The sequence below is a fragment of the Agelaius phoeniceus genome, chromosome 5, assembly GCF_051311805.1.
Source record: "Agelaius phoeniceus isolate bAgePho1 chromosome 5, bAgePho1.hap1, whole genome shotgun sequence".
NCBI classification, from domain to species: Eukaryota; Metazoa; Chordata; class Aves; order Passeriformes; family Icteridae; genus Agelaius; species Agelaius phoeniceus.
The window spans coordinates 72,109,468-72,137,217 of record NC_135269.1 but is presented as its reverse complement, the minus strand read 5'-3'; the positions used below and the strand labels follow the sequence as shown (position 1 = coordinate 72,137,217).

Here is a 27,750-nt window from a genome sequence, read left to right as displayed (position 1 = left end):
CTGGCACTGCTGGGTGATCTCAGAGGGCTTTTCCAACCCAAACGATTCCATGGTTCCATGGATTTTCCAGCCACCAGCAAAGCAGGAAATGAGACACACACCCAGCAGCCGCTGAAGAGGATACAGATTTATTTCACTTTAAAAAAACCAACCCAAACCCCACCCCAAACCCAACCAGCCACCCCAAAAGCGGCCGGGCTCCTTCCCTTCTCCAGCCTCTGCTAAAAAATAGGTGCTCTGGTCTCTACACAAACATTAAACCCACACTAATCAGCAGCCCCAGCCTGGAGGGGGAGCCTGGGTTAATTAATTTTGGCTACCAAGGCCCCTCTGCCGGGACCTTTCCTGCTCTGTCCTGCAGCAGAAGGGAATTGCTGCCACTCCTGTGGCTCCATAAATACCCCAAACGCACTCGTCACGCTGGAAGTTAAAAAATGCCCCTGACAGCAACTAACAACCCAAGGTTGATGTGTTGGGAGTGAAAAGCACATGGTAAAAAACCAAAAAACAGGAGTGCCCAAATCCCCCAGATGTTCCCGTGTCCCACGGGAACTGGGGACAACGTGCAAGGTCCTGGAGAGGCAGAGGGACCCAGAGGATGCACAGGATGTGACACCTGGGAGCAGCTCCGTGTCAGCTCTGCTCAGCCCCCGGATCCTCAATCCCTGGATAAAACAACCCCTGGATGCCACAATCCCTGGATCCTACAATCCCTGGATAAAGCAACCCCTGGATCCTGCAATCCCTGGATCCTGCAATCCCTGGATCCAACAATCCCTAGATCCCACAACCCCTGGATCCCACAACCCCTGGATCCCGCAATTCCTGGATCCTACAACCCCTGGATCCTGCAATCCCTGGATCCCGCAATCCCTGGATCCCACAATCCCTGGATCTGGCAATTCCTGTATTTTACAATCCCTGGATCCAACAATCCCTGGATCCCACAATCCTGGATCCTGCAACCCCTGGATAAAACAACCCCTGTATCCTACAATCCCTGGATAAAGCAATCCCTGGATAAAAGAATCCCTGGATCCCACAACCCCTGTATCCTACAATCCCTGGATAAAGCAATCCCTGTATCCTACAATCCCTGGATCCCGCAAACCCTGTATCCTACAATCCCTGGATCATTCAACAATCCCTGGATCCCACAATCCCTGGATCCAACAATCCCTGGATCCTGCAACCCCTGGATAAAACAATCCCTGGATAAAACAATCCCTGGATAAAACAACCGCAGGATCCCACAATCCCTGGATCAAACACTGGAGTTACAGCTCCGCTGTTTCCCCGCCGTGTTTGATCTCTGAAGAACCTCACCAGTTACTCCCTGCTCCCAGAATCCTCCATCCCGAATTTCTGTCGGCTTCCCCACCTCCCCAGTCCCAGCTGAAGCTCCGTGTGAAGGGGAAAATCAGGGATAAAGGTTCTGCCTCTCTCTGGGTCCCTCCTGGAGCCACCACAAACAGCTGGAACAACACCTGTCCTACTCCAGGTCAGCCTCCCCATCCACAAATCCCTGCAAAAATCCCATGGCACTTGAAATTCAGCTTTTTCAGGCTCAGGAAAAATGGAAACGGAAAAAAAAAACCCTTCAGGACGTTGGGATGGAGCTGCAGGTCCCGGCAGCACCATGCTGGCTCTGGGTGGGATGGAATTCCTTTTTCCCACACTGGGATTTGGGGCTGGGGCTAAACCAGTGCTCCCAGCACGGCATGGAGCCTTTCCCTTTTCCCACTCTGCTCCCAGCAAGGATGAGGCCATGGAAAGCTGGGAAGGGGATTATCCCAGACAGCTGATAAAAACAGAGGGAGGAAGTTTTGGAAAGGTGGCCTTGGCTCAGGGAATGCCTGGCAGGGAGGTGCTGCCTTTCCATCACTTTGGGATTTTTTTTTCCATCATTTTTCCTTTGCTGTTCAAGCCCCTTCACCCCTCCACTGTCCCAGTTGAGCAGGGACAGCAGCATCACCACGGGAACAAGGTGCTGCTCCAGGAAAATCTGCAGGGAAGCTCCAGGAAAAGCAGCCAGGGGTGGCACTGAGGGACAGGGAGCCTCTGTGCCAGGCTGGCACAAAAGCCACGAGGAAGCTGATCCCAAGGGATGGGAGGAGAACTGGGAGAGGAAGCCCAGGATGCACTGGGCAGACTGGGAGCTCCAGCCGGGGCTGTATCCCACATCCTCCCAGCACTGGAATGGGGCTCAGCCACCAGCTCCAGACACCGGGGCGATTAAAGGACGGCACCAAACTGGCTCAGGGTCCAGCTGATCCAAGGCAACAGCCACGGAAGTTGGGCTCCCAGGTTCCCAACAAAGCTCTGGATCAGCTTATCCTTAAAAAGGGTTATTCCAATGGGAAAGGAAAAAAAAAACCAAAAAAGAAGCAAAAGGGGTTGCCTAAAAAATGCCAACTCGCAAAAATGCCCAGATTGTTTCTCCATGATCCTTTCCCCAGGTTCCCAGTGGAGGCTCCCCATTCTCCCAGGAGCTTGGCACAGCCAACACCTCCCCTGGTACAAAAACACCCCCTGGATTGGGGGGGGGCTCCAGCTGCTCTGTTCTGGCAAACAACCAGAAGCTCCCTGCGGGAATTCCCTGGATTCACTGCTCCTTGGGCCTGCCCCGGCTGCGGCAGCGCGCCAGGAGGGGCCCCAGGCTGTTCCACAGCTCCGTGTACATCAGGGTGCCCACGAAGACAAAGGCAGTGCCCAGCCAGTGCCAGCCCGTGAAGGGGTTCTGGAAGTACAGGATGGAGAAGATGAGGCTGACGAACTTGCGCAGCGTCACCACCAGCGTGACCGTCAGGGACGTGCACTCCGTGGTCAGGATGAAAACGCCGCGGATGCAGACGTACCTGGGGGCAGGAGCTAAGGGACGGCGGGCATGGAAACTGGGATTCCCTTTGGCAATGGGCAGCCCGCTGTGGATGGGGGAAATTCCCTCCTGGGATCAGCTGGGTTGGAATGGGACACATCAAACTCAGGGAAACCCCAAATCTCAGATGTCCCCGCTAGAGCACAGAAGCTCCAAACTCCTCCATTTCCATGGAGCAGAAGTCCTAGAATCCCACAATGAAACAGGCTGGAAAAGACCTTTGAGATTATTGAGTACAGCCTAAAAAACCAAAGTTCCTTTTCCCCATATTTTTGGAGTTCCACCACCAGCAGCTCCCGAGGGCAGGGAAGACTCCCAAGGATTTATCTCCTCCTGGGAGCAGGAGGTAAGGGATAGCAGGCATGGAGATTGGGGATTTCCTGTGGGAATGGGAATGAGCAGGGAGATGGGCAGCCTGCTGTGGATGGGGGAAATTCCCTCCTGGGATCAGCTGGGTTGGAATGGGACACATCAAACTCAGGGAAACCCCAAATCTCAGATGTCCCCAGTAGAGCAGCCAGGGCTCAGTTGGACAAGGGAAGCTCCAAACTCCTCCATTTCCATGGAGCAGGAGTCCCAAAATCCCAGAACAAACCAGGCTGGAAAAGACCTTGGAGATCACTGAGTCCAGCCTAAAAAACAGAAGCTCCCTTTCCCTGCATTTTTGGAGTTCCAGCACCAGCAGCTCCTGAGGGCAGGGAAGACTCCAAGGATTGAGGAAGGCGGCCCCAGCCCTGCTGTGCCACCCCATAAAAGGTGGGATCAGGGATAAAGGATACTGGGTGATGACGTTCATCAGGAGGTAGAACCACATGATGGGCAGGGTCAGGCCGATCACCGGCACCTGGAACAGCTCTGCAGGGAAAAAGGGAACAAAAATGGGAAAAAGGGAAAAATAATAGGATGAGGTCACTGCTGGAGGAGCCTCTCTCCTTGCCAGGCCTAAGCATGACCCAGGATTCCCTGCAGCCTTACACAGCCTGCAATTCCAGAGGGAAGAAGGGAAAATAAGGAAAAATATTAGGAGGAAAGCTCTGTCTTGGTCTGGTGCTGGAGGAATCCTCTCTGTTCCCACAGCAAATCCTGAGGAGCACCAGCAAAAAAAAAAAAAAATAAAATCCCAGCAGGTCCATGTTTACATCCCTTATTGAGGATCAGGCCCTGGTTCTCCCATTTCTGAGCTCCCACGCTCCTTTTCCCAGGGATCCCTCTTGGATGTGGCTGGTGTGTGGGAATTGGTAAGAAACTTGGAATTATGGAATGGTTAAAATTCCACCCCTGCCATGGCAGGGACACCTCCCACTGCCCCAGGCTGCTCCAGCCTGGCCTTGGGCATTGCAGGGATGCAGGGGCAGCCCCAGCTGCTCTGGCAATTCCAGCCCAGGCAGGAATTCCTTCCTGAAATTCCTCAAAATCCAAAAGGCCTGGAACACCCCAAGATGCCAGCATGCACAAGTGCAGGAATGAACTTCCCAGAGGATTTTCCAGAGGATGGGAAGGCCCAGGAGCAGGGATCCCTGAGCCCAGCACTCACTCACCAGACTGGCTGAAGAGCACGGCGTGCTGGTAAATGTTGGGAGCCAGGAGCAGGAATCCAGGGAGCGGCAACGCGTGCTGGGGGGAGAAACAGATCCAGGGTGGGATCAGGGGAGGGGAATCCAGCCCAATTCCCTGCTGGAAAGCAGCTGGATCACAGCAGGCTCCTCACTGCTCCCTCCTGCCAGTGTGGGATCCTTTTTGTGCCCAGTGCAGGAGTGGGAAGGGTGTCACAGACATCTTGTATGAACAAACAAGGACTGGATCTCCTGGCCAGGGGAACTCCTCTTGGTTTCTTTTCAGTGTGTGACCAGAAGCCAAATGCCTCTGGAAATGCATCCATCCTGCAGCAAATCCCACTGGTTTAACTGGGACCAGGAGCCCGGCTCCAGGGATTGCCTGCAGGAGCAGAACCACCCCTCACAGGCCATGTGGGACTGGTCTCCTTCAGTGTGGGCTGGTTTTATCCCTTTGAGCCTCTCCTGATCCCAGATATTCCACCCCTAGGATGTGCTGTGGGAAAAGACCTCCCTGCAGCCATGATATTTGCTGAAAAATCCTTTCCTGAGGATTTTTGCTACTGAGAAGCTGAGAGGCCTCAGGAACAAAATGTAACCAATGGTTATCTGCTGCTGTGGAATGCAACAGGTGCAGCTGGGATTGGCTCATGGGGTTGTTTCTAATTTATGGCCAATCACAGCCCAGCTGGCTCAGACTCTCTGTCTGAGCCACAAGCCTTTGTTATCATTCTTTGTTTTTCTATTCTTAGCTAACCTTCTGATGAAATCCTTTCTTCTCTTCTTTTAGTGTAGTTTTAATGTAATATATACCATAAAATAATAACTCAGCCTTCTGAACATGGAGTCAGATCCTCATCTCTTCCCTCCTCCTGGGACCCCTGTGGACACGGTCACAGAAGGGAGCTCGGAGCAGGGGGAGCCCCAGGCACTCACGTTGTAGAACAGGGCTTCCTTGGAGTGCTTCCCAAATTTCTTGTACAGTGTCTCCTGGAAAATCCCCATCCTGGCAGACATCAGCAGGGCAAAGGTGAGGGCAGCAATACCTGCAAGGGAAGCACAGCTCTGCAGCTTCAACTCACCAAATTTGGCTTTCAGGGGGGAAAAAAAACCCAAACAAACTGCCCAGGCTTGATAAGAAAACTGATAACGATTTTGGGGTTTGATTACAGGTCTCCAAGAGATCCCTTAAAAATACCAGGGATGCAGTTTGTGCCCTACTGATAACAATCAATGCCAGATTTCCCAAAGAGCCACCAACAGACCCAGGGTGGAGGTAGGGAACCACAGATAAAGCCTCATCTGTGAAATCCTGTGCAGAGGAACACCTGGAGCAGCCCCAGCCCCTCTCCCTCTCTGCTCCAGGCAGGGCTGCCTCTGCCAAGAGAATTCCAAGAATCCTGGCAGTATCCCAGAAATGTGGCCCTCACGTACCCAGCAGCCACCAGAGGAAAGCCTGGGGTCCATCCTCTTGACTTGAGCTGGAGTCAGATGCCTGAAGGGAGACACAAGAGTCACCAGGAGCCACCAGGTCCCTGCAGCAGCCCCAGGGAATGCAGATTCCAGAAAAAAAAAAAAAAGTGGCAGAGTCTGATCAAATCAGGATTTTGCCTGAAAGGAACGGCCTGGTTTGCTGAGACTGAACTTTTTTAACCACAAAAATAATCAGTGTTGCTTTTCAAGCCCTCAAAGCCAGCCCATTCCCAGATCCCTGTGTGGGGAGGTATCTCCATCCCATTCCCAGGTTCCTGTGCTCCCATTCCCAGGTTCCTGTGTCCCCATCCCATTCCCAGGTTCCTGTGCTCCCATCCCATTCCCAGGTTCCTGTGTCCAAATTCCCAGGTTCCTGTGTCCCCATCCCATTCCCACGTTCCTGTGTCCCCATCCCATTCCCAGGTTCCTGTGTCCCCATTCCCACGTTCCTGTGTCCCCATCCCATTCCCACGTTCCTGTGTCCCCATCCCCAGGTTCCTGTGTCCCCATCCCCAGGTTCCTGTGTCCCCATTCCCAGGTTCCTGTGTCCCCATCCCATTCCCAGGTTCCTGTGTCCCCATTCCCAGGTTCCCGTGTCCCCATCCCATTCCCAGGTTCCTGTGTTCCCATCCCATTCCCACATTCCTGTGTCCCCATCCCATTCCCAGGTTCCTGTGTCCCCATTCCCATGTTCCTGTGTTCCCATCCCATTCCCAGGTTCCTGTGTCCCCATCCCCAGGTTTCTGTGTCCCCATTCCCAGGTTCCTGTGCTCCCATCCCATTCCCACGTTCCTGTGTCCCCATCCGCAGGTTCCTGTGCTCCCATCCCATTCCCAGGTTCCTGTGTCCCCATCCCCAGGTTTCTGTGTCCCCATTCCCAGGTTCCTGTGTCCCCATCCCCAGGTTTCTGTGTCCCCATTCCCAGGTTCCTGTGTCCCCATTCCCAGGTTCCTGTGCTCCCATCCCATTCCCAGGTTCCTGTGTCCCCATCCCCAGGTTTCTGTGTCCCCATTCCCAGGTTCCTGTGTCCCCATCCCATTCCCAGGTTCCTGTGTCCCCATTCCCACGTTCCCGTGTCCCCATCCCATTCCCACATTCCTGTGTCCCCATCCCATTCCCACGTTCCTGTGTTCCCATCCCATTCCCACATTCCTGTGTCCCCATCCCATTCCCACGTTCCTTTGTCCCCATTCCCATGTTCCTGTGTCCCCATTCCCAGGTTCCTGTGTCCCCATCCCATTCCCAGGTTCCTGTGTCCCCATTCCCACATTCCTGTGTCCCCCTCCCATTCCCAGGTTCCTGTGTCCCCATTCCCACGTTCCTGTGTCCCTATTCCCAGAGATGACTCTCTAGGAAGGAATAAGAGCCCTGGCCAAGCCCATCAGGAGCTAAAGCCAGACCTAAACCAGGCCTAAGCCAGGCCTGTGGTTAAGCAATTGAGGAGATGAGGCTGAGGGCACAGCTCCAGCTGGAGTTGCCTCAGCTCCCTCCCCGTGCTCCAGGGAAAATCAGATTTATTCACCTTTGCCACTAGTGTCAGCTCTGCCCCAGGCTCCAGCCCTGCTGGGAGCTGATGTGGATTAACTCAGGGCCAAGGCTGCAGAGCCCAGCCCTCCCCCAGCCACCCTGAGGGTGAAAAGCTCTGAAATGATGGGGAATTTGGAGCTCTGACAGCTCCCTTTGGTTTCCAGCCTCTCTGAGCTGGATTAAGTGCAGCCAATTTTCACTTGGTGCCATTTTTCTGTCATCAGCTGACGGGGTCAGGCCGTGGGTGCTGACCCAGGGAAAGCTCTGAGTGTGCTCCACGTGGATTTGCTTCCCTCCCTCCTGCTCTCCAAGCACAGGCACTTTATTTAAAGGTCAGGCTGGATGACAACAGGAAAAACCCAGCCTGAAAGGCAACAATCTTTTGTGGGATGGAAGCAGGGAAGATTTCTGATGGATTTTTGTTTAGGATTCACCTGCTCCTGCCTGCCACACCAGGCAAGGAAAAGCAGCTTCTTTCTGTTACCTCTGAGGCCAAAAAATAAATAAATTTATTCCCAAAAAGCAGCGTGAGCAGGTGAAGATTTCATTTTATTACACCTGGAATAAAATGAAATCCCACAGGAAAATAGAACCAGGAGGAAAAGCTTTTGGGGAGCAGATGCAGAGGTAGGAGACACCTCCATGAAAAATCAGGCAAGGGGAATTGCTGAGGTTCCTTGTCCCCTCCCATCCTTACCACTTGCTTTGCAGACATGAAGGTGCAGGTGAAGATGCCCAGGGACACCAGGGCTATGGAGCTGTACTTGGACACGCTGTACCTGCACGGGGACAAGGGACACGTCACCAGCCCCACCCACCTGGCTCACATCCATCCCTGCCTGCCTGGGTTCTGCTCCAAACCTGGGATGAGGGCACGTTCCCACCTCCATCCCACCATTCCCATTCCCCACATTCCCACCTCCATCCCACCACTCCCGTTCCCCACATTCCCACCTCCATTCCACCACTCCCATTCCCCACATTCCCACCTCCATTCCACCACTCCCATTCCCCACATTCCCACCTCCATTCCACCACTCCCATTCCCCACATTCCCACCTCCATTCCACCATTCCCGTTCCCCACATTCCCACCTCCATTCCACCACTCCCGTTCCCCACATTCCCACCTCCATTCCACCATTCCCATTCCCCACATTCCCACCTCCATTCCACCATTCCCATTCCCCACATTCCCACCTCCATCCCACCATTCCCATTCCCCACATTCCCACCTCCATTCCACCACTCCCATTCCCCACATTCCCACCTCCATTCCACCACTCCCATTCCCCACATTCCCACCTCCATTCCACCACTCCCATTCCCCACATTCCCACCTCCATTCCACCACTCCCATTCCCCACATTCCCACCTCCATTCCACCACTCCCATTCCCCACATTCCCACCTCCATTCCACCACTCCCATTCCCCACATTCCCACCTCCTAACCCGGGCAGGCCCAGCTGACTCCAGCTCAGCACCTCAGGAAGCTTTTCTCCCCACATTTATCCCACTTTATCCCAACACTTCTCCCACTTTATGCCACAGCTCCAGCCTTGGCTCTGTGCAGGCACAGCTCAGAGTTATCAATGTTATTAATGTGTTATCAGCATGTTATTAATGTGTTATCAACATGCTATCAGCATGTTGTTAATGTGTAATCAACATGTTATTAATGTGTTATCAGCGTGTTATCAGCATGTTATTAATGTGTTATCAACGTGTTATCAGCATGTTATTAATGTGTTATCAACATGTTATCAGCGTGTTATTAATGTGTTATCAACATGTTATCAGTGTGTTATTAATGTGTTATCAGCATGTTATTAGTGTGTTATCAACATGTTATCAGCATGTTATCAGCATGCTATTAATGTGTTATCAACATGTTATCAGCATGTTATCAGCATGCTATTAATGTGTTATCAACATGTTATCAGCATGTTATTAATGTGTTATCAGCATGTTATTAATGTGTTATCAACATGTTATCAGCATGTTATTAATGTGTTATCAACGTGTTATCAGCATGTTATTAATATGTTATCAACATATTATCAACATGTTATCAGCATGTTATTAATCTGTTATCAACATGTTATCATCATGTTATCAGCATGCTATTAATGTGTTATCAGCATGTTATTAATGTGTTATCAACATGTTATCAGTGTGTTGTTAATGTGTTATCAACATGTTATCAGCATGTTGTTAATGTGTTATCAACGTGTTATCAGCGTGTTATTAATGTGTTATCAACGTGTTATCAGCATGTTGTTAATGTGTTATCAACGTGTTATCTGCATGCTATTAATGTGTTATCAACATGTTATCAGCATGTTGTTAATGTGTTATCAACATGTTATCAGCGTGTTATCAGCATGCTATTAATGTGTTATCAGCACTGCTGGAGGCACAATCCCCAGCAGAAGGGAGGCACTGAGCTCCTCCCCAGCACAGCACCCAGAAAAGCCAGCAGTGAACACAGCTGTGGAAAATCTCTTCCCAAATTCCAGCCAAGAAAGGAGGGAGAGGTGGGAATGCACAAGGAGCTATTCCAGCCTCTGTGCCATGCTCTCTGTCCCAGTTTCCCACCATTAAAATCAGAATATTTAACAGGAGAAGTGATGGCACAAAACACCCAGCAGGGTTTAATCCGGAGCATTCCCTAAAGAGATGAGGTTTGGGATTTACCTTTTTTTCAGGATGATGATCCCCAGAGCCATGCTTGCTATGAGAGAACCCTGGGAGAATAAACAAGAAGAGAAAACAAAACAGGAGGTCAGCAGGCCAGAATGCCCCAGCTTGGGATGCTCATCCCAAAGGGACACTGCAAGAACACCAAGAGAAACTCCAGGTTTGGAGCAGGAAAACTGGCAGGGAGAAGGAACAGCTTCCTTGAGCTTGGATATTGGGAAACCTCCAGCCCTGGAGGGATTTGCAAGCCCTGTGGATGTGGCACTTGGGGACAGGGGGCAGTGGTGGCCTGCCAGTGCTGGGAATGGTTGGACTCCATGAGTTCAAAGTTCTTTTCCTACCTCGATGATTCCATGACTGTGAGTCCCTTCACCCAGGAGGAGGTGAGCTGGGTGCCTTGGGAACAAGGACTGGATCTCCTGGCCAGGGGACCTCCTCTTGGTTTCTTTTCAGTGTGTGACCAGAAGCCAAATGCCTCTGGAAATCCCATCCATCCTGCAGCAAATCCCACTGGTTTAACTGGGACCAGGAGCCCGGCTCCAGGGATTGCCTGCAGGAGCAGAACCACCCCTCACAGGCCATGTGGGACTGGTCTCCTTCAGTGTGGGCTGGTTTTATCCCTTTGAGCCTCTCCTGATCCCAGATATTCCACCCCTAGGATGTGCTGTGGGAAAAGACCTCCCTGCAGCCATGACATTTGCTGAAAAAGCCTTTCCTGAGGATTTTTCCTCCTGAGAAACTGAGAGGCCTCAGGAACAAAATGTAAGCAATGGTTATCTGCTGCTGTGGAATGCAACAGGAGCGTTTGGGATTGGGCTCATGTGGTTGTTTCTAATTAATGGCCAATCACAGCCCAGCTGGCTCAGACTCTCTGTCCAAACTTTTGTATTGACTCTTTCCTTTTCTATTCTTAGCTATCCTTCTGATGAAATCCTTTCTTCTCTTCTTTTAGTATAGTTTTAATATAATATATTTCATAAAATAATAACTCAGCCTTCTGAAACCTGGAGTCAGATCCTCATCTCTTCCCTCCTCCTCAGACCCCTGTGGACACGGTCACACCTCCCACCAGGAGATTTTGTTACTCCCAGCAGCTGGGGCTCCATTTCCCTGGGGTTTAAAAGATCTTTTAGCCTGGCACTCATCCACACTTAAGTTAAGATGCAGTTTAATGTTTTTTTTTTTTTTCCCCAAAGCAAAGACCTGTGCAGGTGGAATTAATCCCAAATCCCAAATCCATGCTCTCTGACCATGATGTTCAAGACCAGAACATGAACCACTCGGTGGCAGGGAAAGCTGGATCCCTTTGGCCATCCAGAGTTCAGGATTGGTTTTGTCAGAATCTGCCAGGAGCTGCCACTTCTCCCTCAGCTCTGGAATTCCAAAGCCTGTCTGAGCCTGTTTCCCTGCCTGTCCATTAAGCTGGAGTTTAATGATCTACACCATCAAGTGAAAGCTTTGGAGCTAAGCTTTGGAGCGAGGCTGCTGGAATTCAGGATCTCCTGGGGGCTTGGTGCTCTCTCAGGACACATGGAGCAGGAACAGTTCCAGCAGAAAGGATGGAATGGGGGCCCCAGGAGGATGAGGAGGATGAGGATGAGGAGGATGAGGATGAGGAGGATGAGGAGGTGGCTCACCGAGCGGAAGATCATGTGCAGCGGCATGGCGATGTTCAGGTTCAGGGCGTAGTTATTGACCACGCTGACGGTGAAGAACATGGCCACCATGATGAAATAGTTCCTGGAACGGGGAAAAATACCTGGGAGATGTGCAGGAACCTCCCTGAGATGCTGAGAGACCCCTGAGGAATGCACAGAGAGGTCTGGAGCAGGGCAGAGCTCTTGGCTCTGTCACCGAGCCTGTCCCCAGTGGAGAAATGTGAAGTGAATTTGGGTGATTTCTGAGGAAAACTTTCCCTTCCCACTCCCACCACACCAAATCCCAGAGCTGAAAAGCTCCTGAAGCACAACAAACTCTGTGCAAAACTCTGCCCTGTTCCTGTGACAGGGAATGGCAACTTCCCACTGAAAATTCCTGATAAAAGAGTGTGGATTTTACCCGGCCTGACAGCTTCCCAAGGCGGCTCTGCAGAGGATGGACGCCATTTCCAGAGGACACGTGGAAAATCCATTTCAGGAAAAGCTTTTTGGAGATAGGAGAAAGATCCAGGCAACCCCTGCTGGGGCCAACCCTGGGACTGTACCTGATGGGGATGGCCGGGCGCTTCCTGCCGAAGTTGGCCTCGAAGATGAAACCTTCCACAGCGATGAACAGGAACTGGGAGAAGGTGACGATGTTCCCACAGCCGGGGAACCGCCTGCAGCCAGGAGAGACAGGAATCAGAGCCACCCATGGGGAACTAACACTGGCACTAAGACTGGGAATCCTGTCCCTGTGCCCAGAGTCCTGTCCCTGTGCCCAGAGTCCTGTCCCTGTGCCCAGAGTCCTGTCCCTGTAACAGGAACTGGGAGAAGGTGACGATGTTCCCACAGCCGGGGAACCGCCTGCAGCCGGGAGAGACAGGAATCAGGGCCAGCCATGGGGAACTAACACTGGCACCAGCAAAGACTGGGAATCCTGTCCCTGTGCCCAGAATCCTGTCCCTGTGCCCAGAATCCTGTCCCTATTCCCAGAGTCCTGTCCCTATTCCCAGAGTCCTGTCCCTGTAACAGGAACTGGGAGAAGGTGACGATGTTCCCACAGCCGGGGAACCGCCTGCAGCCGGGAGAGACAGGAATCAGAGCCACCCATAGGGAACTAACACTGGCACCAGCAAAGACTGGGAATCCTGTCCCTGTGCCCAGAGTCCTGTCCCTGTGCCCAGAATCCTGTCCCTATTCCCCAAATCCTGTCCCTATTCCCAGAATCCTGTCCCTGTGCCCAGAATCCTGTCCCTGTACCCAGAATCCTGTCCCTATTCCCAGAATTCTGTCCCCTTTTTCCAAAATTCAATCCCTTTTCCCAGAATCCTATCCCTTTTCCAAAAATCCTGTCCCTTTTCCCATAATCCCAACCCTTTTTCCAAAATCCCAACCCTTTTCCCAGAATCCTATCCCTATACCCAGAATCCCAACCCTTTTTCCAAAATCCCAACCCTTTTCCCACAATCCTATCCCTATACCCAGAATCCCAGCCCTTTTTCCAAACTCCTTTCCCTTTTTCCAAACTCCTGTCCCTATTCCCAGAATCCTGTCCCTATTCCCAGAATCCTGTCCCTTTTTCTAAAATCCCAACCCTTTTTCCAAACTCCTATTCTTTTTTCCAGAATCCTGTCCCTTTTTCCAGAATCCTATCCCTATTCCCAAAATCCTGTTCCTTTCCCCATAATCCTGTCCCTTTCCCCAGAATCCCAACCCTTTTTCCAAACTCCTATCCCTTTTTCCAGATTCCTGTCCCTTTTCCAGAATCCTGTCCCTTTTCCCAGAATCCTGTCCCCTTTTCCAGAATCCTGACCCTTTTCCCAGAATCCTGTCCCTTTTTCCAAAATCCCGTTCCTTTCTCCAGAATCCAATCCTTTTCCCAGAATCCTGTCCCTTTTCCCATAATCCTATTCCTTTTCCCAGAATCCTGTCCCTATTCCCAGAATCCTGTCCCTTTTCCCACAATCCTGACCCTATTCCCAGAAGCCAGAATCCCTTTTCCCAGAAGGAGACCTACCCTGGAGGAGCTTTACTCAGGGTTTATTCACCTGAGCTTGTGCAAACTCCTGCACGGTGTTCCCTCCACCATTTCCCAAGAGGAACAGGTCAGTCAGGTCAGGAAGGGAAAGCAAAACCTGCTGCATCTCCCTCTTTCCCACGGGAAGTGCCTTTGGGAGGACTCTGTCCCTCCCTAAAAGCTGCTGAGTTTGTCAGAGGTTGGGTAATCTGAGGTAATCTGCTTTTCCAGGGGGAAAAGGCAGCTGGAAATTCAATATTCCTCATTCCTGCTGCAGGAGAGAAGTGCCAAGGTCAGCTCTGTGCTGGCAGAGTGTGCCTGGTTCAGGTTTGCTCTGTTCCCTCTGAAAAAGCTTCAGCTCCCCTGGGATTTCAGGATGGAAAAAATCCCTTTTGGTTGTGAATTCCAGAATGGACCAAAACTCCAGGATGCAAAAAAACCCTTTTGGTTGTGAATTCCAGAATGGATCAAAACTCCTCACAGGAGCCCAGAAAAGCCCTGGATGCAGAAATCCCAGGTTGCTCACCCATGGTTGCTCATCCACCTCTGAGCAAACCAAGGGTTTATCCTGAGGGAACAGGAATTCCACAGCAGGGAATTCAACCAAAGCCTCCCTGAGCAGCTCCCCTGGGATTGGGAATTCAGGATGCAAAAAAACGCTTTTGGTTGTGAATTCCAGAATGGACCAAACCTCCAGGATGCAAAAAACCCTTTTGGTTGTGAATTCCAGAATGGACCAAAACTCCTCACAGGAGCCCAGAAAAGCCCTGGATGCAGAAATCCCACCTGACACCAACTCCAGCAGGCTTCAAAATGCACCACATTCTGTCAGAGCTCAACAGGGACCCTCTCAGTCCCTTTTTGTCCTCCCTGGAGGGACCCAGGAGTGCAGGAATGCCACCACCACCACCTCTGAGCAAACCAAGGGTTTATGCTGTGGGGACAGGAATTCCACACCAGGGAATTCAAACAAAACCTCCCCTGAGCAGCTCCCCTGGGATTGGGAATTCAGGATGCAAAAAACCCTTTTGGTTGTGAATTCTAGAACGGACCAGACCTCCAGGATGCAAAAAAACCCTTTTGGTTGTGAATTCTAGAACGGACCAAAACTCCAGGATGCAAAAAACCCTTTTGGTTGTGAATTCCAGAACGGACCAAAACTCCAGGATGCAAAAAACCCTTTTGGTTGTGAATTCCAGAATGGACCAAAACTCCTCACAGGAGCCCAGAAAAGCCCTGGATGCAGAAATCCCAGGTTGCTCACCCATGGTTGCTCATCCACCTCTGAGCAAACCAAGGGTTTATCCTGAGGGAACAGGAATTCCACACCAGGGAATTCAACCAAAGCCTCCCTGAGCAGCTCCAGGGAGCAGGGAAGGATTTCCTGGGAAGCAGAAGCTCAGAGGAGGCCGTGACAGGGCAGAAAATGAGAAGTGGGAGATGCAGGGATTTTAGGGAATCTTTTCCCTTTTTCTGCTGCAAGGCAGAAACTGAGGCCAAGCATTCCTGGGAGAGTCCTGCTCCTCGTGGAACACGCTGTCCCTGGATGCAGCTTTGCAGGATTCAAGCTGGGAAATGCTCTGGAAAATGGGAATTTCCAAGTTGTCTCCTCCAAATCCTCCTCTGTCAGCCCCACAGAGCTCTCAGCAGCAGCAACACCTGGGGAATGCTGGGCTGAGGAAGCAAAAGGGGGATTTCTTTTACTGGAAAAATCCCCTTTTCCCTGCTTTTTCCAGGGATGGGCACCACCCTGAGCCACTTCCCTCTGCCCACCTGCCAGTCCCCATGTTCTTCCCAGAGGAAGAATTATCCATAAAACTTCACCATCCATAAAACTTCATTATCCACAAAACTTCATTATCCACAAAACTTCACCATCCATAAAACTTCATTATCCACAAAACTTCACCATCCACAAAACTTCAGCCCTGAAGCTGGAAGGTCCAAAAGCTCCTGGGAGAAAGAGAAGAGACCTTGAAGCAGAGCTGGATTGCCAATCTTATCTCCAGCCTTATCTGCAGCCTTTCAGCTCCAGAGAGGATCACAAGGAGCTGGAAACCTGGGATAACCCCAGGCTGGGCTTTGCTTCCTCCCAGAGCCCTGGACATGACCCCATTTTATCAGCACTGTTGGCACTCAGGGTTTTGTGCTGGCTGATAAGACACAGATAAGAATTCTGGGCTCCTTTTCTGGCTTATAACCCTCACTCAGATGCACCTAAAAATGAGATAAATCCTGATCTGCCAACTCCTCAGTATCTGCTTCAGCTGTAGGCAACTGGAAAGAATCCTCCCAGCAAGAAATTTCCCTGCTCTCTCTCTCTCCTACCTCACCACATGGAAAGGGGGAAAATCTGATTTTTTGGGGCCTGATTATGTCCCTTGCACAGCAATTTGAGCCCCTCAAATGAAGAAATGGGAGATTCCTTGTTCTGCCTCCACAGCCCAGCAGAAATCTTTCTCTCCTCTGCCCTGCAGCCACTCTCCACACATTTAAATGTCCTTTGTGTGCCCTCGGGCATTTCCAGACTAAACAATTCTCATTCCTTTGCTTTCCTTATAAATCCTGAGCAAATTTCTTCCCAATCACCTTTGCTACTCCTCACCTGCCTTTTCCTGGCATCCTGCTCCAGAATTTTGCTTGTTCTGGGAATATCAGAGTTGGGATATTGGGAATATCAATACTCATCTGCAGGGGGAACTTTTCCTTCCAAAACCCAATGAAATAATTGGTGTTATCCCAATTTTGGGACTAAAGGTGAGCAGGGCAAGTAAAAGGCAGAGGAATTGAGATGTTAGGAGTGGAGGAATTTTAGAAGTGGATGAGAGGTGCTGCTTGAAAGAAGGTTTTGTGTGAAAAGCAGCTTTTCCTTGATGCCTGCACTTGGGACTTCTGGAATTTGCTCCTCTGGCCTTCAGTCACCTTTGAATAACTCAGTCTTCAAACAGGGTTTAAGTTTTGCTTTAAGGTTTGCTTGGAGGAGAAATGAGTGGCAAAAAAAGCTAAATCCAAAGGGTTTTTTTCTTGCTTCCAAAGGGTTCATTTCTCCTCTGTCATCCAGGCAGGAAAGGCAGAGATTGGAGCAATCCCTGAGGGGAAAAACAACTCCTCCCACAAGGCCTCTTCTTCCAGGAACTGCTGCTGGGTTTACCCAGGGATTGTGCCCCTGGATCCCAGTTTGGAGCAAATATCCCAACTGCTGGGCTTTGCAGTCCCCTTTTTCTCTATACCCTGGGGTTCTGATGGGCTGGGAGGGATGAGGGGCTGCTTCTGGAAGCTGGAGTGCACTGAGGAGGGCTCAGGGGTGCAGCCCCACGCTGGCTCACTGGGATTTCACACTCCAAAGCAGCTCAGGCGTCGCTCTGCTCCCAGTCAGGCTTTCCCAGCCTTCTGAGCAGCCCTCTGCAAACCCTGCCAGCCTTCCTCCAGCACGGCCAGGAAGGGGAGAGCCACAAAAACACCAGGGGGAGGGAGGAAGGGGAGAGCCACAAAAACACCAGGGGGAGGGAGGAAGGGGAGAGCCACAAAAACATCAGGGTGAGGAAGGTGAGATCCCAAAATCATCAGGGGAGGAAGGCGAGATCCCCAAAAACATCAGGATGAGGAAGGTGAGATCCCAAAAATCATCTGAGTGAGGAAGGTGAGATCCCAAAAAACACCAGGGTGAGTGAGAAAGGTGAGAACCACAAAAACACCACGATGACTGAGGAAGGTGAGATCCCCAAAATCATCTGAGTGAGGAAGGTGAAATTCCCAAAATCATCAGGGGAGGAAGGTGAGATCCCCAAAGACATCAGGGGAGGAAGGTGAGATCCCCAAAACCATCAGGGTGAGTGAGGAAGGTGAGATCCCAAAATCATCAGGATGAGGAAGGTGAGATCCCCAAAAACACCAGGATGAGTGAGGAAGGTGAGAGCCACAAAAACCAGGGTGAGGAAGGTGAGAGCCCCAAAAATACCAGGATGAGTGAGGAAGATGAGAGCCACAAAAACTTTTCAGGGGGGGAAGGTGAGATCCCCAAAAACACCAGGATGAGGAAGGTGAGATGCCCAAAAACATTGGGGTGAGGAAGGTGAGATGCCCAAAAACATCAGGATGAGGAAGGTGAGATGCCCAAAAACATTGGGGTGAGGAAGGTGAGATGCCCAAAAACACCAGGGTGAGTGAGGAAGGTGAGATGCCCAAAAACACCAGGATGAGGAAGGTGAGATGCCCAAAAACACCAGGATGAGTGAGGAAGGTGAGATCCCCAAAATCATCAGGGAAGGAAGGTGAGATCCCAAAAACATTGGGGTGAGGAAGGTGAGATCCCCAAAAACATCAGGATGAGGAAAGTGAGATCCCCAAAAACACCAGGATGAGTGAGGAAGGTGAGAGCCACAAAAACTTTTCAGGGGGAAGAAGGTGAGATGCCCAAAAACATTGGGGTGAGGAAGGTGAGATCCCAAAAACACCAGGGTGAGTGAGGAAGGTGAGATCCCCAAAAACATTGGGGTGAGAAAGGTGAGATCCCCAAAATCATCAGGATGATGAAGGTGAGATCCCCAAAATCATCAGGATGAGGAAGGTGAGATCCCCAAAAACACGAGGATGAGTGAGGAAGGTGAGCCACAAAAACACCAGGGTGAGTGAGGAAGACAAGATCCCCAAAAACATCAGGGGAGGAAGGTGAGATCCCAAAATCATTGGGGTGAGGAAGGTGAGATCCCCAAAAACACCAGGATGAGGAAGGTGAGATCCCCAAAATCATCAGGATGAGGAAGGTGAGATCCCAAAAAACACCAGGGTGAGTGAGAAAGGTGAGAACCACAAAAACACCACGATGACTGAGGAAGGTGAGATCCCCAAAATCATCTGAGTGAGGAAGGTGAAATTCCCAAAATCATCAGGGGAGGAAGATGAGATCCCAAAAAACACAGGGTGAGTGAGGAAGGTGAGATCCCAAAATCATCAGGGTGAGGAAGGTGAGATCCCCAAAATCATCAGGGGAGGAAGGTGAGATCCCCAAAAACACCAGGGTGAGTGAGGAAGGCAAGATCCCCAAAAACATCAGGATGAGGAAGGTGAGATGCCCAAAAACATTGGGGTGAGGAAGGTGAGATCCCCAAAAACACGAGGATGAGTGAGGAAGGTGAGAGCCCCAAAAACACCAGGATGAGTGAGGAAGGTGAGATCCTCAAAAACATTGGGGGGAGGAATGTGAGATCCCCAAAAACACCAGGGGGAGGAAGGTGAGATCCCCAAATTCATCACGGTGAGGAAAGTGAGATCCCCGAAATCATCAGCCTCCACCCTGGGAATTCAAGGGGACTCAGTGACTTTGCAGGTGGAAAATCGAGTGACGATCCCAGGTGGAAAACATTCCAAGCTCGCACTCCCAGGTGTACAACATTCCCTGCTGTCCCCGGGGCCAGCTCCTGCCTTGTCCCGGGGATTTCAGCGCTGCCCGGGATGGGGACAGCGGAGAGGGGACATCCCGGCGCCCGGACAGGTCACCGACACGGCCCACAGCCAGGGAACAACCCCAAAACACCCCCAAAACCCCCCGGACCCCATCCAGCAGGGACGGGAGGCGATGATCCAGCTCTGGGCTCCTTCATGAGGGGCACCAAGGCCTGAGGGGTGAAACCCCCTCAGTGCCCCCACACCCCAAATCCCCCCAATCTCCCAAACCTACCCTGGCACCGCTCCGTACCCTCACACACTCTGAGGCCTCACCCCAGGAATCCCACAGGAATGGGCTCCCCTGAGCCTTTATCCCCCCCCAAATCCTCCCCGCGGCCCCGCACCTGGCCAGCAGCTCCAGGAACACCACGTTGCTGCAGCAGCCGCCGAACACCAGCCCCACCGCCACGGCCGGGTGCATGGTGTCGCTCCGGGCAACGAGGCGGCGTCCCGGGCCGCGGCCGCATCCCGATCCCGGGACTCTGCCCCGCTCCCGGCCCCGGCCCCGGCCCTGCCGCCCCCGCTTCCTCCGGCCGCCGGTAGTTCGCTCCCCGCCTGCCGCATCGGGGACTACAACTCCCGGCAGGCTCTGCGCTGCCTCAGCGCGGCTCCCGGCGGGCGCTCCGCCGCGGGGCACGAGGGGAGTTGTAGTTCTGGTCTGAAGGGTGTAATGGCGGCGCTGAGGTGGCGTCAGGAGGAGGCGCGGCTGCGGCGCTGATTGTGGCGGGGAGCAGCCCGTAGTTGACTTTTTGGGGTTATTTAGTGACCCTAAAACGCCAGTTAGAGGCAGTTCCTAAGGATGCTGTGCCAAAGAATTCCCTCGCTGTTCAGAATAATAATTATTATTGAAAGGGAGAGCTGGCGGTGCCTCACCTGGAGAGGAGAAGGCTCCAGGGAGAGCTTCCAGCACATTGCAGGCCTGCAGGGGCTCCAGGAGAGCTGCAGAGGGACTGGGGCCAAGGCCTGCAGGGACAGCACCCAGGGAATGGCTCCCAGTGCCAGAGGGCAGCCAGGGATGGGATCTTGGCAATGAGGAATTCCTGGCTGGGCTGGGATTGCCAGAGCAGCTGGGGCTGCCCCTGCATCCCTGCAATGTCCAAGGCCAGGCTGGACACTGGGGCTGGAGCAGCCTGGGATGGTGGGATTGCAATGGGATGGGGTTGGAGGTCCCTTCTCACCCAAACCATTCTGGGATTTTGGGATCAAGGAGGCTCAGAATCCATCCTGAGGGATTTTTATGGAAGTTGGGGATGGAAAAGGGAAGGGAGACCCTTCCTAGAGTCCTGAGATTCCCAGTGAAGCCCCCGGATCCCAAAATCCCTTCCTAGAGAGGAGTCGGGGTGGGGATGGATCCAATCCCAGGCTGGGGGAGCTGGGAATGGAGGGAATTCCCTGGGAGAGAGAGACTGGGGTGGGATTTTGGGAATGAGGAATTCCTGGCTGGGCTGGAATTGCCAGAGCAGCTGGGGCTGCCCCTGCATCCCTGCAATGCCCAAGGCCAGGCTGGACACTGGGGCTGGAGCAGCCTGGGACACTGGGAGGTGTCCCTGGACACTGGATGAGCTTTAAGGTCCCTTCCCACCCCACCATTCCATGATTCCATGGTTTGCTGCTGGATTTTCAGTCCAGTCCAGTCCAGCACTCACCTCACTGAACTGCCAAAAAAACCCCACTTTGGCCAAAAAAAAAACCCAAAAAACCCCCAAATTTTGCAGTTTTGGCTCTGAGCTCCCTGTGCCCCAGTGCGACGGAATCGCTTCTTGTTTTCCCAAAATCCCCTGTGAAAATCTGGAGCCTTGGAAGAGCTGCTGGTCTTCAGCTTGAGGATCCTCCTCCATGGAAAGTGCTTCCTAAAAATCTTTGGAATTGGAGGCTCCCTGAATCTGAGTTACTCACCCTGAGCTGCTTGGTGCCATTCATCCAATTCAACCCACAAAACCCTTGGCTCTTCCCTGGCTCCAAACTGGGCCAAGGTCCCATTTTGTGTGCAGGGAAAGGGCTCTGAGGAGGAACCTGCTGAAGCAAAAGGCTCTGGAAGGAGAGGGCAACGAAAATGAATCAGGACAAACATTAATTCAGGAGTTTTATTGTGAAAACCCAAATCTTCACTCACTTCCTACCCCTTCAGCTGGTTCTCAATAATTCTCATTTTTGCTGATGGCTTCTCACTAGGTTCTTTAAATCCACTTGCAAATCAAATAATTGTGACTCAACCACATTTTATTAAAAGAAAACCCCAACCCTGAACTGGTTTTCACTCCCGATTTCCCTCTGAACATTTCACAAAATCCCTCTTCTAAATAATTCACCAACCCTACAAGACAAACGATATCATCAGCAGCCCTGGCGCTTCCACACCTCAATTAAATCTATAAAATTAATGAGAGATACAATTCCATGCTAGGAAAAAAAAAACCTCCCCCGTTTCCCAGCTGAGAGCGGCTGGGGAAATAATTTCTGCCTTTGAGGAATAACTTTTTAATAAAGTTATAAATAAACAGCATTTTTTTGTTGTTTGTTATTGTTTAGGGGAGTTAACGAGAAATGGATCCGGCACCAATATTTGATCTCTATTCAGCATAGAAAGAGATGAAGAGCGGGGCTGCAGAGAGGCAGGGCCGGGCTGGACGCGGCTCTCAGGGGTCGCTGCTCCTCCAGCGGGGCGGGATCGGGGGCAGGACGCGCCGGGAGGGGCAGCGGGGCCCGGGGAACAGGAATTGATTCCAAAGGAAAGCGAAAATTGACCCCACACATTCCCAAAGGGTCCGGGGGGGAATAGCTCAGCTCAGCCACTCCGATACAATTCCATGCTAGGAAAAAAACCTGCCCCGTTTCCCAGCTGAGAGCGGCCGGGGAAATAATTTGTGGCATTGAGAAATAACTTGTTAATAATTAAAAGTTATAAATAAACAGCATTTTTTTTTTTTTTTGTCATTTGTTGTTGTTTTGGGTTGTTAATGAGAATAGCTCAGCTCAGCCACTCCGATACAATTCCATGCTAGGAAAAGAACCTCCCCCGCTTCCCAGCTGAGAGCGGCCGGGGAAATAATTTCTGCCTTTGAGAAATAACTTTTTAATCAAGTTATAAATAAACAGCATTTTTTCTGGTCGTTTTGGGGAGTTGTCGTTTTGGGGAGTTAACAAGAAATGGACCCAGCAATAATATTTGATCTCTATTTAGCAGAGACCTCTATTTAGCAGAGAAAGAGATGAAGAGCGGGGTTGGAGAGAGGCAGGGCCGGGCTGGACGCGGCTCTCAGGGGTTGCTGCTCCTGCACCGGGCTGGGATTGGGGGCAGGACGCGCCGGGAGGGGCAGCGGGGCCCGGGGAACAGGAATTGATTCCAAAGGAAAGCGAAAATTGACCCCACACATTCCCAAAGGGTCTGGGGGGGAATAGCTCAGCTCAGCCACTCCGATACAATTCCATGCTAGGGAAAGAACCTCCCCTGTTTCCCAGCTGAGAGCGGCCGGTAAAATAATTTCTGGCTTTGAGGAAATAACTTTTTAGTAAAGTTATAAATAAACAGCACTTTTTTTTTGTCGTTTGTTGTCGTTTTGGGTTGTTAATGAGAATAGCTCAGCTCAGCCACTCCGATACAATTCCATGCCAGGGAAAGAACCTCCCCCGTTTCCCAGCTGAGAGTGGCCGGCAAAATAATTTCTGCCTTTGAGAAATAACTTTTTAATAAAGTTATAAATAAACAGCATTTTTTTTGGTCGTTTGTTTTGGGGAGTTGACGAGAAATGGACCCAGCAATAATATTTGATGTATTTAGCAGAGAAAGAGCTGAAGAGCGGGGCTGCAGAGAGGCAGGGCCGGGCTGGACGCGGCTCTCAGGGGTCGCTGCTCCTCCAGCGGGGCGGGATCGGGGGCAGGACGCGCCGGGAGGGGCAGCGGGGCCCGGGGAACAGGAATTGATTCCAAAGGAAAGCGAAAATTGACCCCAGATCCCAAAGGGTCTGGGGGGGAATAGCTCAGCTCAGCCACTCCGATACAATTCCATGCTAGGGAAAAAAACCTGCCCCGTTTCCCAGCTGAGAGTGGCCGGCAAAATAATTTCTGCCTTTGAGAAATAACTTTTTAATAAAGTTATAAATAAACAGCATTTTTTTTTGGTCGTTTGTTTTGGGGAGTTGACGAGAAATGGACCCAGCACCAATATTTGCTCTATTTAGCATAGAAAGAGACGAAGAGCGGGGCTGCAGAGAGGCAGGGCCGGGCTGGATGCGGCTCTCAGGGGTCGCTGCTCCTCCAGCGGGGCGGGATCGGGGGCAGGACGCGCCGGGAGGGGCAGCGGGGCCCGGCGGAACGCGCGGAGCTGGCGCGGCTGCATTTCCGCAGGGGGCACCCGGCCGGCTCCTCCTCCTCTGCTGGAATTGCAGGGAAACGGGAATTGGTGCCAAAGGAAAGCGAAAATTGACCCCACACATCCCCAAAGGGTCCGGGGGGGACAGCTCAGCTCAGCCGCTCCCAGCAGTCGCTGGGGTTTGGGGTTTTTTAAAATGTTTGGAATTTCATAATAAAATAAATGCTTGGAATTTTGTTATTTGGAATTCTGGAATATTTGGAGTCGCGGAAGTTTGGGATATTTCGAATTCTGGAATATTTTGGAGTTCTGGAATTTTTGAATATTTGGGATTCTGGAATATTTGGATATTTTGGATTCTGGATTTTTTTTAATATCTGGAATTCTGGATTATTTAAAATATTTGGAATTCGGGATTTTTTAGAATATTTGTAATTCCGGAATTTTTTAATATTTGGAATTGTGGAATATTTGAATATTTTGAATTCTGGAATATTTGAATATTTGAAATATTTGAATATTTTGAATTCTGGAATTTTTTTTAATATTTGGAATTCTGGATTTTTTTTTTTTAATATTTGGAATCCTGGAATATTTGGATATTTGGAAATTTCGAATATTTGGAATTTTAAAATTTTTGGACTTCCAGATTTTTTTTTTTTTAATATTTGGAATTCTGGAAATTTTTGAATATTTGGAATTCTGGAATTTTTTGAACTTCCGGATTTTAATTTTTTTCCTAATATTTGGAATTCCGCAAACTTTCGAACACCTGCAATATTTTTTTTTTAAATATCCAGAATTCTGCAATTTCATTGAACACTTGCAATTCCGGATTTTTTTTTTATTATTTTTTAATATTTTTTAATTTTTTAAAAATATTTTAAATATATTTTTTAATTTTTTTTAAATTTTTTTAATTTTTAAAAATATTTTTAATTTTTTATTTTTTTTAATTTTTAAAATTCTTTTTAATTTTTTAAAATTTTTTTAAAATATTTTTTAATTTTTAAAATGTTTTAAAATTTTTAATTTTTTTAATTTTTAAATTTTTAAAATATTTTTAAAATTTTATTTAATTTTTAAAAGATTTTTTAAATTTTTTAAATTTTTTTAATTTCTTAAAAAATTTTTTAATTTTTTTAAAATTTTTTTAAAATTTTTACTTTTTTTTAAATATATTTTTAAATTTTTAAAAATATTTTTAATTTTTGAAATTTTTGAAATTTTTGAAATATTTTTAAATTTTTTAAAATTTTTTTTAATTTTCAAATTTTTTAAATTTTTTTAAAAATTTTTTTAATTTTAAAAATTTTTTAAATTTTTTTTTAATTTTCTAAAATTTTTTTATTTTTTAAAATTTTTAAAATATATTTTAAATTTTTTAAAACATTTTAAATTTTTTTTTTTAATTTTTAATTTTTAATTTTTAAAATTTTTTTTTAATTTTTTTTTACTTTTTTTTTTTTTTTTTTTAATTATTTCTTTTTCCCCTCCATCCCCGCGCAGCCGGGGCCGGGCCGGCCCTGCCGTGGTTCCCATTGTCGCTCCCCGCGCTCCCCCGGGCGCACGCACCTGGCTCGGGGCTCTCGGGGGCCTCGTTCCAGGCTCGGGACGTGTGCACGCCCAGCAGGTGCCGCTGCGGCAGCGGCAGCTTCGGCCACAGCAGCTGCTCCAGCCCGGCCAGCGCCGCCTCCGGGGGCACGAACACCTGCCGCCAGGCCAGCCCCAGCCCCATGAAGCTGTGCGGAGGGAAAAAAAACAGGTTTGAAGAGGCCTGGGGTAAAAGAGGGTCTGGTTTTCCACACCTGCACCGGTTTCTTTCAAATATCTTCAAATATCCCCTACACAGAAAGCTCTTGGAAATCCCTTCCCTGTGGGAGCACCTGGTGCCATTTGAAGACCACCAATTACAAGATTTTTGGTTGAATCATGGTCTCTCCCAAATTCCACTCAGCAGGAACTGTGCTAATCACATCATGAGGGAACAACTCTTTTTTTATAACCATATTTCTCACTCCAGCTCTGTTTTTCCCCACCTGCACTGGTTTCTTTCAGCGCCTTTTCCCCTACAAACAAAACTCTTGAAAATCCCTTCCCTGTGGGAGCACCTGGTGCCATTTAAGGACCACCAACTTCAATAGTTTTGGTTCAGTTCTTGAATCATGATTGTTCCCAAATTCCACTCAGCAGGGAGTGTACTAATCACATAAGAAGGAATAAGCAAGAGGGAAAAATTCTGGTTTTAAAACCACATTTCTCACTCCAACTCTGTTTTTCCCCACCTGCACTGGTTTCTTTCAGCACCATTTCCCCTCAAAACAAAACTCTTGAAAATCCCTCCCTGTGGGAGCACCTGGTGCCATTTAAGGGGCACCAGTTTCAAGATTTTTGGTTCAATTCCTCAAATATGATCTCTCCCAAACTCCACTCAGCAGGAATGTGCCAATCACATAAGAGGGTTTCAAAACTCTTGTTTTACACACGCCAATTGTATTTTTCCACACCTGCACCGGTTTCTTTCAAATATCAAATATGTTCCAATATCCCCTACACAGAAAGCTCTTGGAAATCCCTTCCTGTGGGAGCACCTGGTGCCATTTAAGGACCACCAGTTTCAAGATTTTTGGTTCAATTCTTGAATCATGATCGTTCCCAAATTCCACTCAGCAGGAACTGTGCTGATCACATCATGAGGGAATAACTAAGAGGAAATAACTCTTTTTTTTTATAACCACATTTCTCACTCCAACTCTTATTTTCCACACCTGCACCGGTTTCTTTCAGCACCATTTCCCCTACAAACAAAACTCTTGAAAATCCCTCCCTGTGGGAGCAGCTGGTGCCATGTAAGCACCACCAATTTCCAGATTTTTGGTTCAGTTCTTGAATCGTGATCTCTCCCAAATTCCACTCAGCAGGAACTGTGCTAATCACATAAGAAGGAATAACCAAGAGGGAAAAATTCTGGTTTTAAAGCCATATTTCTCACTCCAACTCTGTTTTTCCACACCTGCACCGGTTTCTTTCAGCACCATTTCCCCTCAAAACAAAACTCTTGAAAATCCCTCCCTGTGGGAGCACCTGGTGCCATTTAAGGACCACCAATTTCAATAGTTTTGGTTGAATCATGATATCTCCCAAATTCCACTCAGCAGGAACTGTGCTAATCACATAAGAGGGTTTTAAAAGTCTTGTTTTAGAACCATATTTCTCACTCCACTTCTATTTCTCCACACCTGCACCAAGTTTCTTTCAAATATCAAATATCAAATATCTTCAAATATCCCCTACACAGAAAGCTCTTGAAAATCTCTTCCCTGTGGGAGCACCTGGTGCCATTGAAGGACCACCAGCTTCAATAGTTTTGGTTCAATTCCTGAATCATGATCTCTCCCAAATTCCACTCAGCAGGAACTGTGCTAATCACATCATGAGGGAATAACTTTTTTTTTATAATCATATTTCTCACTCCATCTCTATTTTTCCCCACCTGCACCGGTTTCTTTCAGCGCCTTTTCCCCTCTAAACAAACCTCTTGAAAATCCCTCCCTGTGGGAGCACCTGGTGCCATGTAAGGACCACCAGCTTCAATATTTTTGGTTCAATTCTTGAGGAATTTCAAGATATGTCCCAAATTCCACTCAGCAGGGAGTGTGCCAATCACATCATGAGGGAATAACTCTTTTTTTATAACCACATTTCTCACTCCAATTCTATTTCTCCACACCTGCACCAAGTTTCTTTCAAATATTAAATATCAAATATCTTCAAATATCTTCAAATATCCCCTCAAGACAAAACTCGTGAAAATCCCTCCCTGTGGGAGCACCTGGTGCCATTTAAGGACCACCAGTTTCAATATTTTTGGTTCAGTTCTTGAATCATGGTCTCTCCCAAATTCCACCCAGCAGGAACTGTGCTAATCACATCATGAGGGAACAACTCTTTTTTTATAACCATATTTCTCACTCCAGCTCTATTTTTCCACACCTGCACCGGTTTCTTTCAGCGCCTTTTCCCCTACAAACAAAACTCTTGAAAATCCCTTCCTGTGGGAGCACCTGGTGCCATGTAAGGACCACCAATTTCAATAGTTTTGGTTGAATCATGATCTCCCCCAAATTCCACTCAGCAGGAACTCTGCTAATCACATCATGAGGGAATAACCAAGAGGGAAAAACTCTTGTTTTAGAACCACATTTCTC

At 49.3% G+C, this 27,750-nt stretch overlaps 2 protein-coding genes across 3 annotated transcripts in view; both read right to left on the bottom strand.

Moving 5' to 3' along the window:
• Positions 1-112: 112 nt before the first annotated feature.
• SLC35B4 (solute carrier family 35 member B4) lies at positions 113-19,797 on the bottom strand. Its single transcript, XM_054632216.2, has 10 exons — positions 19,578-19,797; positions 12,335-12,448; positions 11,769-11,871; positions 10,129-10,178; positions 8,129-8,210; positions 5,866-5,926; positions 5,368-5,477; positions 4,417-4,492; positions 3,658-3,733; positions 113-2,858 (listed from the first exon to the last, which is right to left on the bottom strand). Exons 1-10 carry the CDS (start codon positions 19,652-19,654, stop codon positions 2,606-2,608), a joined length of 1,002 nt encoding a protein of 333 aa, XP_054488191.1. The 5' UTR covers positions 19,655-19,797; the 3' UTR covers positions 113-2,605.
• Positions 19,798-21,303: 1,506 nt separating this feature from the next.
• Positions 21,304-27,750, bottom strand: part of LRGUK (leucine rich repeats and guanylate kinase domain containing) — a 66,858-nt gene continuing 60,411 nt past the window's right edge. The window contains exons 19-20 of one of the 2 annotated variants that reach the window (XM_077179283.1): positions 25,118-25,284; positions 21,304-23,606 (exon numbers count right to left, since the gene is read on the bottom strand). In XM_077179283.1, coding sequence (XP_077035398.1) covers positions 23,470-23,606; positions 25,118-25,284 — 304 coding nt within the window. In that variant the 3' untranslated portion in view covers positions 21,304-23,469. The remainder of the gene's footprint in view (positions 23,607-25,117; positions 25,285-27,750) is intronic. The other variant, XM_077179285.1, reaches the window with a different exon arrangement.

Coding starts and splice junctions, on each gene's coding strand:
- SLC35B4 (XM_054632216.2), bottom strand. CDS start 19,654: ATGCACCCGGCCGTGGCGGTGGGGCTGGTGTTCGGCGGCTGCTGCAGC. Junction 12,449..19,577: donor TTCCTGGAGCTGCTGGCCAG/GTGCGGGGCCGC, acceptor TCCTGGCTGCAG/GCGGTTCCCCGGCTGTGGGA. Junction 5,927..8,128: donor TCATGTCTGCAAAGCAAGTG/GTAAGGATGGGA, acceptor GTCTCCCTTCAG/GCATCTGACTCCAGCTCAAG.